We start from the raw sequence: 16,365 nt of genomic DNA, 5'->3' as shown, positions 1-16,365 counted from the left end.
GCTGGTGTCCCGCATACACGCCGTGGTGCGGGAACACCAGCAGGTGGGGAACAAAGTTCTCTTGGGTTAAGAGCCACGCCGGCATTGTCGGCAATGAATTGGCCGATCAGGCGGCAAACGAGGCATGTGACCTACACCAGGCCCCTGACTACAACCAATTTCCTTTATCGTATGTAAAAGGCCTGACGCGTGATGCATCACTAATAGAAGCTCAACATAGATATCAATATTCCACTCGGGGCAGACACACGTGGGCCCTCCTTCCCGAACTCGATCGCATTCGGGCAACGTTTAAGAACATAAAACCTAACTTTAATCTTACACAGGTCCTCACTGGGCACGGTTTTCACCGAGCATACCTGCACAGATTTAAATTATCCTACACCGATAAATGCCCATGCGACGACGGGTCCAGCCAGACTGTGACTCACTTACTTGAAAAATGTGACATATTCCGAAAAGCGAGGCACAAACACGAAACCACCTGCCGTATAAAATCGCTCCCTATGCTCTGGAAGAAATCATTACTGATAAAGACACTATAAAATCGTATTTAGAATTCATCGACACAGTCTATGGACAAATTAAGAAAATAAACGAAGAAAATTAACATATGTAATCACACTCAAACAGTGGCGTAACTACAGGGTGGCAAGTCGGCAAAATGCCACGGGCCCCCAGCTGGAAGGGGCCCCCGGTCAGAGGAGAACCCCAACTCCCAGCATTTATTATTTATCATACATGTTTAGTAAAAAAAGTTTCGTCTTTGATTTTTTTTTTACCTACTGAGTTGCATAAGCAAGTTCAAAAATGTATTAAAAATTCAAAGGATTTGTAAAAAAAAAGTTGTAACCCAGTTTTAGAACGTATCCGATGCCACGCGTGTTGGTATTACTGCGGATGTTCGGGGAATTCCCGCTGTAAATTTCGGTCAACAGCGCTTTGAGTATACTTACCTACGCGTCCCGACAATTTGACGCTCTCGGGGAATCCCCGATTCAAGTTTGTATATAAGAAAGAGTCCACTATTCTATTATTACGCAAGCTCTCAAGCAGTTAGCTGTTTATTATTGTAAGAATTGGGTGTTTGTTGCAAGTGAGAATATATTTAATAAGTCAATTGGGAAAATAGGTTGACTATGTCTACGCGGTAAGAATTTTATTCTAATATTTAAAATAATTTATAAGATAACAATCATTTTAATTTTTAATCTACCTATAAAAGCACAAATCACTATTTTGATATTTCGTAACTACCGAAACTATTTACCTATGTTCATCGTTCTTTCAATAATTATAAAATTGCACGCTTGAATTAAGCATTGAACAAACTGGTGGACTTTCGTTACATACATTTGTACGGTCGCTTTTTTGGCATTTCTTAGCAATCAGATTTTTCATTTTATAAAAACTATAGTATTATTACAAACTTTTTACGGTGTTGTTTTAGAAAGTATCAGAGTGGAAGCGAAAAACGAAAGCGAAAGAAGGAGTCTGAAGAACAAAACAAAAAGTTACCTAAAATAAGTCAGTACTTTAAGAATGAAGATAGTATAGAAGAACAATCAAATGAACAGTGCGTCAGAAGGGCAGAAAATGATGTCGTCATAAGTGGTAATATCGCAGAGCCCGATAACAGTGAATATTTAGATTCAGAGCAACCACAACCCGGTACGAGCAAATCTTCAAACGAATCATTTTTAAATATAGAAAAATTAAAATCTTTACCGTACGTTACTGATAAAGGTAACTTCAAAGAACTCAATGATCAAGTAAAACGGTTTGTGATCGAAAACGGACCCTGTAAACCAAAAGGCTCCTTTTTAAGGGATAGTAACAAAAGATCTTTCTTGGATAGATATTATTACAGTATTTCTAAATCTGGCGTAAAGTTAGAACGTACGTGGCTGTGCTATTCCCTATTGCTGCAAAAAGCATATTGTGAACCATGTTGGTTATTCACAAGTAGGGCATCTAAAAATATACAAAATATTTGGATGGAAGGCTATGATGATTGGAAACATATTGTGGAAGCCATAGAAAGACATGAGACATCGAAAGAACATTTGCATTCATGCTTTGTACATCGACAGTGGCAATTACATGGAACACTAAATGAAGAGCAAGAGTCCATTATCAAGAGAGAAAAAAATTTTTTGGCGCCAGGTACTCACTAGACTCCTTGATGTTACTCTAACACTTTCAACTTGTAATTTAGCTTTTCGTGGCCATAGAGAACTGGTATATGCCCACGATTCAGGTCCAAAAGGAATTTTTTTGAGTATTGTTGAGTTATTAGCCAAATACGATCCTATTTTACAAGAGTTGCTAAGCAAACCTAAGGGCCAGATTAAATACTTAAGTCCAAAAATACAAAATGAGCTCATTGCTGTTCTGGTTCAAAAAGTGGAAAATGCTCTGGTAAATGAAATAGTAACCGCACCATTTTATTCCATTTTATTTGATACTACTCAAGATATTTCCAAAACAGATCAATTGTGTGAACTTTACCGTTACTGTATAATCGAGAAAGATGAAAATGGAACTCCAAAGACTCTTGTAATTAAAGAGTAATTTTTAGGATTTCATGAGGTTAAGGATCAAACTGCCTTAGCAATGTCCAAGCAGATAATAAAATCCATAAATGACAAAAGTATTTCTCTCAATAAGTGCCGTGGACAAGGGTACGACGGAGCTAATACCATGAAAGGCACTTATGGCGGAGTTCAAAAACTCATAAGAGATGTAGAGCCAAATGCAGTTTATGTCCATTGTGCTGCTCATAATTTAAATTTGGTGGTAAATGATGCAGTAAAAGAGGTCATAGAAATACAAACATTATTCGAAACTGTGCAACAAATTTATATTTTTTTTGGCCATAGTATTAAACGATGGAATATATTATCTAGTTTTATATCTGACAATAAAGGAGAGACCCGGGTATCATCAAATTCAGTAACATTAAAAACAATGAATCCAACTAGATGGGCAGGACGCTTCGATGCCATGTTTGCTTTAAAAGTTCGGTTTGTTGATGTTCAAAAAGCGCTTACAAAAACTATTTTATTAAATTCCAAAACAGATGAGAGAAATGAAGCTATCTTGCTGAAGAAGAAGATAGAAAACTACAATTTTATTATGTTGTTAGTTTTCCATTGCAAAGTCTTGCAAACTATAGACGCGGCTTCTAAAGCACTTCAGTCTAAAGCCATCGATCTTTCAAATGCTTCAAAGCGTTTACAAGTATGTCTAGAACAACTTGAAAAGTATCGAAATGAATTTGAAGATTTAAAAATGGAGGCAAATAGTATTGCAACGAAATGGTCTATAAACCCTGAATTTCCTAAAACTCGTCAGAGAAAAGTGAAACGTCATTTTGATGAAATTTGTGAGGATGAACGTCTCCAAGATCCTGAAAGCTTGTTTAAAGTGAACGTATTCTATCGTGTATTAGACATAATCATTAATCAACTGAGATCGCGTTTCCTTGGAATGAATGAAATTGTTTCCAATTTCAGTGTCTTGCAACCTGCCACTTTACAAAATTTGAACGATACTGATTTGTTGGAGAAGGCTTTAGCGTTTGTCCATCTATATAAAGAAGATATATCCATCTCGTTTTGCAAGGAAATTCTCAGTTTTCGATCCTCTTTTAGACACGAAATAGAAACATCATCTTCTATAAGAGAACTTGCTGACTTATTAATAATAAAAAAATCATTTTATATCTTCAAGCGTTCCTGAAGTGTGCACTGCATTTCTATTATTTCTCACCATTCCTGTGACTACGGCTAGTGCCGAGCGATCGTTTTCAAAACTGAAATTGATAAAAACTTATTTAAGAAATTCTATGGGACAAGACAGGTTAAGCAACTTAGCTATTCTATCCATCGAAAATTCTATGGCCCGAAATTTGAACTTTGATGATATCATTACCACTTTTGCTGAACAGAAAGTCCGAAGGAAGGAATTTTAATAATTAACATTTTATATTTTGAACAACTTGTGTGCTTTTAACAATATGATTATTCGGACTGCGTATATCAAATTGCTTTTTTTGTTGTTCAAATCATTTTGACTACTCTATGTGCCCATATCAATAAGATGCTGACTGTACTTTTTTTTTTTTATTTGAAATGGGCTTGCTCTTGACCACAATCATGTCTAAGCTATGATGTGGTCTACGATGGAGCGAGCTTACCCAGAAGATGCCTATTCACGTTACTTTTGAAACACCCAGGGTTATAATTAGGTATTTTTATTTTAAAGTGAATTATTAGAAAATCAAGTACCTAAGTATAATTATAAAGTTTGTATGTACCTACTTAACGTAGTGATTTATTATTGTACTCTTACAAGTAAAAGTGTATAAATAAGTATTATAAAATAAAAAAATATTATTATTGTTGGTTCATTTTTTTTAAATTGGGGGGAGGGGCCCATCCGATGAATTTGCCACGGGCCTCGAACGGTATAGTTACGCCACTGCACTCAAAACTCAACCCCAGTTCGGGAGCGAAGGAATTAAAATAGTATAATAATTATAAATAGAATTGTATAATAATAGTATACTTCGCAACACAAACACATATCGAGCAAATGACAATCTGAAATTACTAACAAACATAAAATCATTGTAAATCTGTATAACTTACCACCTATAAAATAATACATGCAAACAATCATTTTACTACAAATTATCGCCAATTGTATAACATTTTACCTACTTCGATAAGTTATTGTAAGGGGGAGCGGCGAGTGTAGCAATCAGCTCACACACTTGCCCCAACCTCAATTAAACCAACAATACCATTGTATAATGTACCACCTTTGTAAATTATATGTTAAAGAAAAACGAAAATAGAATAAACGTAACAACACTCTCTCGACCACATACCCACGAACACACACTAATACACACATTGTACAATAAGCCCGAACACCGCCCAGGGGGTCCGACAAGGAACGAGCCGAATACAAAAATGCGAGGCTCGTCACCTCTGGAAGACTCCCCAACATTCACTCACCCTGCCGACGGAGACTTGGCAACCATATTCAACCCCATGGACTCCGTCGGTGGTTAACACCCCACGAATCACGCATCACACCTCACAGCGACACTACTCACAACAAACAGAACGACACAGGTTATCCTGTCCCTCCTACCTCGCCCTAAGTTGTGTGGGCGAATGGGCAACGTATCAAATAGCGGACCCTGCTCGCCCACACCCACCCTATCCTAACCAGTACTCAATTTTTCTAGAACAAATTCCCCCCCATACTCGAACCATAAAAAAAAAACACAACACTATAATATACCAACAAAAACAAACACAAGTTTCACAAACAAAAAATACAAACGCCGCTACGAATACCACTGATATTATACCGAAAATAGATGATGCAATTGATAGACAGTTAAAACAATTTCACATCAGAAAAACACCAGAAAATACATATAGAATAGACGATAGGTCAAAAGGAAAAACAAAAACATCACTTAACAGCAGTAAAATGAATCAGCATAAAAGCATAAACATTATGTAAAATTTCATGAAAGACTACGAAAAAAACTTACATATAATTAAAAATAATCAGATAAAAATTTACAGGGCCATAGACAGATACGCGGCACGTAGTACTGAATTCGAAACAAACTTCCTAACAACAACCATTCTCAACGAAGTTGAAAACTCACTTCAGCAACTTTACAATAAACTAGAAACCCTAGAAAATGCAATAACATTCTCTCATCTGGAAAAGATGCACCCTAGTATATTAGATGCGTCTTACCTAATAGAGGAACTCAATCAAATACAAAATGAAATCAATGGCAATCTAGCATTCGCCCCAAACATCAATAACATCCACCTATGGGAAAAAACGATTAAGATAAAAGCCTATAGTACTAACGAAACACTAAAGTTCATTCTAGACTTACCTATAGTCGCCGAACAACCCTACAACCTCCTACACCTATACTCCATCCCTAACAACAACAACAATACTATCCTTATACCTGAAAACCCCTACCTTATCTTGGGAAATAACGAGTTTGCGTACACCCACGAGCCCTGTGACATCATAACAGACAATGAAGTCATTTGTAAACATCTTGAATGGAAAACCCTCCAACATTGCAATGACTGCATAGCCCAATTGATTCAACACCAAGAACCACATAATTGCACTTATGCTAAAGCAAATTACGAAAATAACAATATCCAACAAATCAAAGACAATAGTTGGATAGTTATTATGAAACAATATGAAGTTATAAAAACAATCTGCAATCAAGACGTACAATACCAACGCAATAAGGGTGTTTTCCTAATAACTACAGACAGCAGTTGTAAAATCCAAATACAACATAGAATCCTATCAACCCATCAGAAATACATTAACATTAGGGAAACCATACCACTACCCCGTGCATATCAAACACCAAATGTAACCCATATTAAACTAAAACTAGACAGCATAAATCTAGACAACCTGAAGGATGCCCTACGCCACTCAGAAGACATCACCTTTCCTGATGAAGATGCAGTAACCATCCTATCAACACCCAGCTGGCCATCCATCACAATGTACATCCTAGTATTCCTCACTGGAGTAGGAGTCGCAGTCTACAAGCGCTGGTGGAAACCTAGATCGGCGCAAATCACAGCTGATCATTCCGAACCTGAACCTGAGGAAGTCCAGCTTCGGTCACAGCCGTCATTACGCCTCCATCTTAGGGGGGGAAGAGTTATGTTCTAGTAACTGGGTCATTACATAAAGACCACCATTGTTACTTAGGAATAATTAAGTGATACGTTCACATCACGTATCACTTCCTGGTACTTGTCACAAGAAACCATTATTAGTTATATTCCTTTATTATTATGTAGATAAGCATTCATGTACTCTTTGAATGAAATAAAGGGCAGTCTTGCTCTGCTCTTCAAGCGGAACACACCTAAATATTGTTTTTAAAAACCCTTTTGCTTTCGCCCACAACCTAACTCTGGTTAGTAATTATTTTTCATGACCTTGTTTATGATACATGTTGGAGAGAGGGGACTCCCTAACCAAACCTTATGTTTTGTAGGACAAATATTTTTTCACGTTATTTAGATAATTATCTCGATAATTAACAAAGAAAAATTCGGTTAGTAATATTTTTTTTAAATTTTTCAAATCAACATATTTTATCCTTGCTACCCCTATTAAGCTACAATTTACCAACATTACTGTAAGGAAAAACTTGGGCGTCTAGTCAAAAGGAAGCTACTCACGAAAAATCAGCTTGATAGTAATAAACAATTAAAAGTGTACCAGGGATCCTGTACTAAAAGCTGAGTGTTCAAGAGAAGATAGTTTGTTTTACATTTAATATGATGACAAGCAGCTCATAATAGTGGGAGAGCTAGTGATCCCTCCGAGTAACGGTCTTCCTGTAAGGCTAGGAATTTGTAATCTGTTCATTACTATATCAAGGTCATGAGTGTAAATGTTGCAAAGTAGAGAGCTCAGCACTTAACCTTGGGGTAGGCCTTTTCATGCAGTTCTAGGAGGTAAAAATGTTTTATTGATTTTGATTACAACTTAGCTGCTTGTGAAAAATCATGTGTATTCTTTTATTTTGTTTTCTTTGTGAATTTATCGTTCGCTTTAATGGTGAAGGATAACTTCGTGAGGAAAACCTGCACATCTGAGAATTCTCTATAGGAATTTCGAAGGTTTGTGAAGTCTACCAATCCGCACTAGGCCAGCGTGGTGGTCTAAGGCCTAATCTCAGTAGTAGAGGAGGCCCGTGCTCAGCAGTGGGCAAGTTTATAATACAGGGCTGATATTATTATTATAGTCTAAGAGCTAGTGAACCCTCCGAGTAACGGTCTTCCTGTAAGGCTAGAAATTTGTATAGCGATGACTCATAGCACGCCAAGGCCAACGATCATGACCTGTCAGGGATGAGCCGTGCACGTCATCATCCCTTTGATTTTTTAAAATGTAAAGGAAATAAGTTAAAAAAACTTATTTCTGGAAGCTTCAAAATTTAATATCATTTAGTTCATTTATTAATAATTAAGAAAAAAAATTGACAGGCGATTAGAATAAGCAAAAGTACCTACCAGGTGAATCGAAAGGTGCAGTTTAGGGGGTAAAATAAACTTTCTTCTGTAAAGTTGAAATTTAAATATATGTTTAAGTATTTCATTTAGAAGAAATACGTACAATGACAGGCGGTTCTGAACAGCATAAGACCTTGACAGGCGAGGGGAAAGATGCTAAGGGCGTGCGAGTAAGAGGCGTAACATTAATGCATGTAGTGCGAGTGAGACCGTTTATCTAACGGGAAGGGTCGTATACCTGCTTTTGTTGAGGCTTCGAAAGAGAAAAATTAGTCAGTTGTGGCAAAGATTTTTATGTGTAGAGACGTATATTATTGTAGTGCTACAAATTTCTGTGCTTGATATTTTTACTGATTTTGATATTTTACTGAAATTTTGTAATTCCTATTTTATTATATAATAATATAATAATTAATTGTGTAGTTATTTTAGTGCATTGTTGTTTTTTGTTTTATTAACAGTTCAGTTGATAGTGTGCAGAATGGAATCTGAACACGTGGTTTGTGTAATTTGTAATGAAGATAATGGTGAAAAAACTGTTCAATTCACATTAGCTACATTAAATAAAAGCAAATCAATATTAAAAATAAGAAAAGACAATATTTTAAAATTTAGTGATATTTCTTTGCTAGAGGAAGTTAATGCTAATACTGGCTATCATGTGAAATGTTATAAAAACTTTCTTGCCGTGATGAAAAAATATCGTACGAGTGAAGTACCATCTTCAGATTTACCAGCATCATCAATCTCTGCTGAAATATCCGTTACTAAAAGTAACGATGAAGATAAATCATGTGTTTTTTGTAAAAACAAATATAAACGAGTAAAAGGACGATTTCAACCTCTTCACTCTTCAGAAAGAGAAGGTTTAATGCAAATTCTTAAAGAATTTGGCGAAGATAATGAATTTTATGAAAAACTCAGCTCAACCTCAAGCCCATTGATTTTTTATCACAATAATTGCCGAACGATTGCCATTTATTCATTGCAAGAAAAAATGAAGATAAAATCACCAAAAAAAGAAGACTTGGAAAGATTTTCACAAGTTAGCATTTGATGAAATGAAAATTTTCATCACCGAAGAAATAATAAATAAAAGAAAGACATTTTAATTTACTTATTTATGCAAATATTACGCTGACCTACTGGAAGCAATACTGAAAGAAAATGATGAAGAAGTAGATTCTAATTTCAGTGTCCAGTATTTCGAAAGTAAATTAATGCAGACTTTTGATGACATTGAAATAATTAAAAGGGATAGAAAAAAATACGTGGCATTTAAAAATTCTGTGATTGATGCTAAAGTATTTGAATTAGTAGAAGATCTTGAAATACTGCAAAAAGCAGCATCAATTTTACGGAGGACAATTTTGGACATAAAAAAAAAGCCATTACCAAAAGTTGTAACAACAATTGATTTATTAAATGGTGAGTGTGATATACCTCAAGATTTAGTAGATTTTTATGGCTTACTTTTGGGTGGACATAAACGTCGCCGTAGACTTAGTGATAGTTTTAAAAGAAAAACAAACTCTATGGCAGAAGACCTCATTTATAATGTCACGAATGGGTTTATCAAAACCAAAAAACACATCATTCTAGGCATGACATTAAAAAGCTTAACAAGTAGCAGAAAAATCGTTGAAATCATGAATAAAATTGGCCACTGCTGCAGTTATCACGTTATTGAAGAACTAGAAACCGCAGCAACAACAACGATGGCAAATAGATTAGAAGTTTATCCGAACGAAATTCGTAAAAGACAAGATTTATTTACAGGATTAGCGTTCGACAACTTTGATCGATATGTTGATACTGCTACTGGGAAAGATACCTTACATGACACCGTAGGAATCATTTTCCAAACAGTGCTAGAAAATGAGGAATCAACAGAAGGAACTTCTGAACAACTGGAATCCACAGGCGAGGTGTCTGCTTCAAATTCTCATTTTCATTCAAGATATAAAAGGAATAGAAGTTTTGATGCCATCATTCCAGAGTTAGCACCATATTCGAAAAAACCAAGAATGAATGATGAATTATTGTCTTTATCCGACGATTTAAGAGAAGTAACAACACCAGCTTCGCTCCAAATAATTCATCAGCAAAATTTTTTGTGGATGCTGTGTCATGCTCTGAAAATTCGAAAAACATCGATGTGGGTTGGATTTCATCATAACTTAAACCCAGATCTCTATAATAACAAAGAAAAAATTTGTTATCTGACACCAATTAACGAATCACCGACAAATATATCAGTAGTCATAGAAACTATGAAACAAAGTCAAAATATTGCTGCAGAAATTGGACAACCCTGTATTCATGTCACATATGATTTGGCAATTTCGAAAATTGCTATGCATGTACAGTCTACAGAAAAACCAGTGTACGATAATTTATTCATCCATTTAGGTCCTTTCCACATCATGTTAGCATTGTTTAAAGCAATTGGAAAATTTATAGACGACTGTGGAATAATGAATATAGCTGTTGAAAGTGAGATTATCGCAAATGGTTCAGTAGATGGATTTTTAAAAGGGAAACATTTCAATTGATGTAAACGACTGCATCCATTAATGGCACTAGGACTAGAAATACTATGTTTTCAATCATTTCTTGAAAAAGAAAATATAGTATTGGATGAAGATGTTCACAATAACCTCTCTGCATTTCTCGATGATGATGAATCGTTTGTTAATATAATAGGAAATGAAACAATATCATCATTGATGACTCTATACCAATCTTACAAAGAAGAATGTAGAGAAGGAACTTTTGGCAAAACGTCTCAATTTTATATTACTTATATGGATCTTGTTCATTACTGTCAGGTACTGAGTCATAGCATAAGGATTGGAAACTTTTCTGTGTATAAATACATTTTGTCAAAAATAGCCAGTATATTTTTTGTTACAAATCAACCTAATTATTCGCGTTGGCTGGTAAAATATCATGATAATTTGTTGAAAGTTGGACTTACACATCCATCCATTGAAAAATTCATGCGAAAGGATACCTCGGAATTAAATGAACTGATAAATCTTATTCTAGACAGCCAATAGATTTAGTTCTTGAACAAACTATTAATGCTGACGCAGGCAGAAGATTAACAGGTGTGATTCAGTTTACAAATTCTATTTCTGCTCGTCAGCGATGGGCTAGAAGTCACGATATAAGAACAACAATTATATCTCACACAATGGACATTACAGGTTTACGAAGAAAAAATTATGTATCAGCGGACCTAGAAGAACATGCAATAAAAAGAGATTCTGCACAGTTGTGGAAGTTCATAAATACTTTCGAAAGATTTCACAAATCCATTTCAATTGAATCTAGAAAAAGAATGTCTGTATAATATTGGCAATGGCTCGGTAGCTTCGATCGCAGTACAAGATTACTTATAAAATTTTATAAAATCAGGCGAAAATTTAAAAGAAAAATTTATTACTGAATATTTACTGAATGGAAAAAGATTTCAAGAAAAAATTGAACAAGTGAAAATTATGAATTTTTCCTCTGAAAAAAAAAAGAAAAAAAAATTAAAGTCAGTGGTAAGGTTCATTTAATCCGTGTCCAACGTGATTTATTTGGCCGTCTGCTAGCGTTGTCAATGAAATTTAACATCGATTTAGAAAGAACATTATCATATCCCATTACAGTTGTTCTAATGTCACTGTGTCATGAAGATGGAACAATACATAAAACTAAAAAATCAGCGATGGTTGAGGTTTTGAAGGCAAATGTTAGCAGTGATGAAGTACCAGGACGTTCTGATTTTGTTATTTTCGATGGATTCTTCTTACTGCATACATTTAAAAATATCCTGAAGACATTCGGTGGTATTTGGAAAAAAATTATGTCGATATTAACAGCTACACATGCATAATGATTTCTTATGTTTACGCGAATGTTAGACATTGAAATTAAACTAATTTTCCGGATTCTATCGCGGTTTTTTGTTTTTTATTTTTCTCCCGACGTTTCGAAGACTTTGCAGCCTTCATGGTCACGGGGGGGACACATGCTTCACGAGTAGATATTATTTTCGACCAATATTTTTCGCCGTCCATTAAAGATTATGAACCAGCCCAACGCCATGAAGTACGAAACATAAATTATTTAATTACTGGTCCAGAACAAGTCAGACCCGTTGATTTTATTAAAGAACTTCACAACATACAATTCAAGGAAGCTTTTGTGGATTTTTTAATTACATACTGGAGCTCAAATGAAATGACAGAATTTATCGGTAATACTATAGTAAATTTCAATTACAAAGAATGCCATACTTATTGGGTCCGCAACAACTCTGTTATCTCCGATATTAATGATAATCTATCATGCCAACATCACGAGGAAGCTGATACAAAAATAATATACCATATGTGTCAAATGGATGAAGATGTATCCGACGTGTTAATAAAGACGTGTGATACAGACATTTTAATACTCATGCTCGGCAACATGGATTATTTCCGGAATAATAATTTAAAAATCTATATGGAATATGACAGCAACAATTAAAAAAAATGGATAAATATTTCTGAATTATATGAAAAATGGGGACCCTCGATATGTCAAAGTTTACCAGGATTTCATGCATTGACTGGTTGTGATTTTAACCCGTCCTTTTTAAGAAGAGGAAAAAAAAGACCTTTCAAAATATTACAAAAAAGTCATCAATATCAAAAGCCATTTGCAGCTTTAGGAAGCGCAGAAATAGTAGAGAAGGAAGAAGAGATTTGTGTGCCAAATGTACGGTTCAAAATGTCAAAGATTGAATGACGCACGTCATGAGAAGTTCCTTGCCACATATGACACAAATAATATGAATATATTTATGAAAAAAATAATAAGTTATGATTCATAAAATCTACCTCCGTGTCAACGCGAACTGCAACAACAATTATTAAGAGCTGCATATATTACAAATATCTGGAGGAATATTCATTTAAAGGAACCAACGTTTCTTACCCCTGAAAATAACGGTTGGAACTTAATCGATGACCACTACGATTTCAATTGGTTTGAGGGGGATACGGTTCCTCCTTCCATATACGATATACTTTTACAAGAGCCTACTAATGCTGATACTGCCCATGCACAGTCAACTGAAACCGAGGAATACATTTCAGGTAAAACACAGTTATTTGATTTAATAAAATTCAATATACAGTCCTATGTAATTGAGCGTGATATTGAATTCTTAATGACATTATTAATTTATTAAAATATTTTTTTTTCAGAGGAAGAAGACAAAATTGAATAGTCAGATGATGATGAAATAAATAGCAGTGAAGAAGTATCAGATGATGATGATAATTGATGTAAAAAATAATGTAGATTGTACAACAATTAATAAAATATATTACATCTATAATTTTTAATTTTATGTAATATCAATCGCACTATATGCATTAATGTTACGCCTCTTACTCGCACGCCCTTAGCATCTTTCCCCTCGCCTGTCAAGATCTTATGCTGTTCAGAACCGCCTGTCATTGTACATATTTCTTCTAAATGAAATACTTAAACATATATTTAAATTTCAACTTTACAGAAGAAAGTTTATTTTACCCCCTAAACTGTGCACCTTTCGATTCACCTGGTAGGTACTTTTGCTTATTCTAATCGCCTGTCAATTTTTTTTCTTAATTATTAATAAATGAACTAAATGATATTAAATTTTGAAGCTTCCAGAAATAAGTTTTTTTAACTTATTTCCTTTACATTTTAAAAAATCAAAGGGATGATGACGTGCACGGCTCATCCCTGCCAGGTCATGATCGTTGGCCTTGGCGTGCTATGACTCATCGCTATACAAATTTCTAGCCTTACAGGAAGACCGTTACTCGGAGGGTTCACTAGCTCTTAGACTATAATAATAATATCAGCCGTGTATTATAAACTTGCCCACTGCTGAGCACGGGCCTCCTCTACTACTGAGATTAGGCCTTAGACCACCACGCTGGCCTAGTGCGGATTGGTAGACTTCACAAACCTTCGAAATTCCTATAGAGAATTCTCAGATGTGCAGGTTTCCTCACGAAGTTATCCTTCACCGTTAAAGCGAACGATAAATTCACAAAGAAAACAAAATAAAAGAATACACATGATTTTTCACAAGCAGCTAAGTTGTAATCAAAATCAATAAAACATTTTTACCTCCTAGAACTGCATGAAAAAGCCTACCCCAAGGTTAAGTGCTGAGCTCTCTACTTTGCAACATTTACACTCATGATCTTGATATAGTAATGAACAGATTCTGTCAAGTTCTACAATATGCCAATGACCTAGTACTTTATTCATCTCCAAAATTTGTTCACCGTAGAATCTACCTTAAACTCGGTCCGAGTATACTTAAGTGATTGGTTATATGTTCACGGTCTCAGCCTATCAACACCTAAATGTAATTTAGTGTTGTTTACTAAAATAAAATATTCCTCCAGCCAAATTCCTTATTGGTGATACTCAGATTTATCAAACCAAAATTTTTATTTACTAGTTTCTACGATGACTGGCATGACCCACTGTTATATTTCTCAAAAATGTAAGAAGTTGATTAATGTTATGTATTAGCATAGGTATGTTTCCCCATTTCCTTGATATTTGTTAATAAAAAGTCTGACTGAAGTGGGTAGAAGAAATGTCACCGTCACTTTCAGCTATGAAGCTGAATAAATGTTTCATTTACCTAAATATTGCGTGTCCTTAAACAAAACAATTAACATCATACATTCTCTGTCTGGAGTTTGGTGAGGTTCAAAAATTGCTTGATAATACAATTATTAGAAGTCATCATAATTATGGTTCTTTCATGCTAGACCATTGTAATAAGTAAGGTATGGATAGTAAGCATAAAACACAGGCTAAGTGTTAATGCATAGATAGGGGGCCTATAAAATCTGCTCTCAATCCCTTGCAAGTAGAGTCTGTTAAACCTCCCTTTCATATCCGTTGTCAGTACCTGTGGGACATATTTTTCTTCAAACTTGTTCATTGTCTCCCCCTCTTTTAGATAAACTTAAAACCTTTTCGGAGTCGTCTCCAAGTAATCTACTCCTTGTCTTTTACTCAGTTTTTGTAGTTTCTCCAATTACCTTGCCCAACATCCCAATCTTCACGCAGTCCTTTGTTCTTCCTTGCTTACAAGACCCTAATTTTTAAACCCTCTGTCCTTAATTTTGGTCATAAATAAAGTTACAATTGAGGCAAACAATGTTCTTAATGAAATGAGCTCAAAATAGGATTGGTTACCAATGTTCTGTGATGCCTCTAAATTATCAAATGACAAGTGTGGATTTGCCTGTTTGGATTTCTAACTCCCTTGTCATACTTTGTTTTAAATCTTGCATTTCTGTATTTACTGAGGAATCTATTGCAATCCTTGAAACTGCTCACTTTACCAAATTGCATAAATTAGAAAAATCCATAATTTTCTCACTCTTTGAGTAGACTTCAGGCCATAATGTCCAATCCCTAAAGTTCCAAATCTAAATTTACTATTACCTTAATAATAAGGCAGACATTGTTTGATTGTGCTCATCAGGACCTGAAAATAGTAATGGCCTGAATTCCGGGTCGTGGGGGATTCATGGCAATAAAACTGGACTGCTGTGCAAAATTTGCGACTTAGAATAGTTCCTTGGAGTATTAAAATTATTACAGCCAAGATTTAGGTCTATTGCTCCAACGTGGGCTAACTCGGGCGTTGAATGAGCAGTGGCAAGGGTGTAAAACAGTAAAGAGAAAATATTACGATGCCATTGTTCCAGATATTCCAAATAGATCATGGTTTTTCTTGTTCCGTCACTTAGATAAAACTATTTCTCTGTATAATATTCTTCCTGATGCTGTCTCTCGCCGCACTAATTTCAAATGTATCCTCTCCTTAAACTCTCTCTTTGTTAGACAACTATGTAAATTTATTGACTAAAATAAAGTTACTCAAATATGTACTATGTAATCTAATTATTTATTATTATAATTTTTTTAATTAGTCCAGAGGACTAGCTGTAGTCTTTCGACCATACTGCCCAGTCTTACATATGTCTTTTCATGAAATTTAAATTTTTAGACATATTGTCTTTTGTAAATATTACGATTAGTTATAATCTAATTAACTTTAAAACAATAAAGTGTCATAAATTTCACATATGTCTGAACGTTTTGTTATATTTAAAAAAAATGTAATTGGAAGATGGGCTCAATGGACTAGTCTCCAGAGCCATGATAAATAAAAAAA

General features: G+C 34.8%; 2 protein-coding genes and 1 long non-coding RNA gene across 3 annotated transcripts; 2 read left to right on the top strand and 1 right to left on the bottom strand.

Moving 5' to 3' along the window:
• The first annotated feature begins 758 nt into the window (after nt 1-758).
• Nucleotides 759-4,477, top strand: LOC115454574 (zinc finger MYM-type protein 1). The gene is made up of 2 exons (XM_037442412.1): nt 759-1,150; nt 1,451-4,477. The coding sequence occupies exon 2, from the start codon at nt 2,617-2,619 to the stop codon at nt 3,742-3,744; it is 1,128 nt and encodes a 375-aa protein (XP_037298309.1). The 5' UTR covers nt 759-1,150; nt 1,451-2,616; the 3' UTR covers nt 3,745-4,477.
• A 17-nt stretch (nt 4,478-4,494) lies between these two features.
• Nucleotides 4,495-7,391, top strand: LOC119190440. The gene has a single exon (XM_037442404.1). It carries the CDS (start codon nt 5,554-5,556, stop codon nt 6,760-6,762), a length of 1,209 nt encoding a protein of 402 aa, XP_037298301.1. The 5' UTR covers nt 4,495-5,553; the 3' UTR covers nt 6,763-7,391.
• A 6,845-nt stretch (nt 7,392-14,236) lies between these two features.
• Nucleotides 14,237-16,125, bottom strand: LOC119190585. The gene is made up of 2 exons (XR_005113011.1): nt 15,880-16,125; nt 14,237-15,672 (listed from the first exon to the last, which is right to left on the bottom strand). It is a non-coding gene; the product is annotated as an uncharacterized LOC119190585 (long non-coding RNA).
• Between the last annotated feature and the right edge of the window lie 240 nt (nt 16,126-16,365).

Source organism: Manduca sexta, chromosome 4 (genome assembly GCF_014839805.1).
Source record: "Manduca sexta isolate Smith_Timp_Sample1 chromosome 4, JHU_Msex_v1.0, whole genome shotgun sequence".
Taxonomy (NCBI): Eukaryota; Metazoa; Arthropoda; class Insecta; order Lepidoptera; family Sphingidae; genus Manduca; species Manduca sexta.
The sequence above is the reverse complement of the archived record's forward strand: the minus strand, read 5'-3'. Positions and strand labels throughout refer to the sequence as shown.

Bases quoted from the DNA above. Each gene is read 5' to 3' on its own strand.
- LOC119190440 (XM_037442404.1), top strand. From the start codon at position 5,554: ATGAAAGACTACGAAAAAAACTTACATATAATTAAAAATAATCAGATA.
- LOC115454574 (XM_037442412.1), top strand. From the start codon at position 2,617: ATGTCCAAGCAGATAATAAAATCCATAAATGACAAAAGTATTTCTCTC.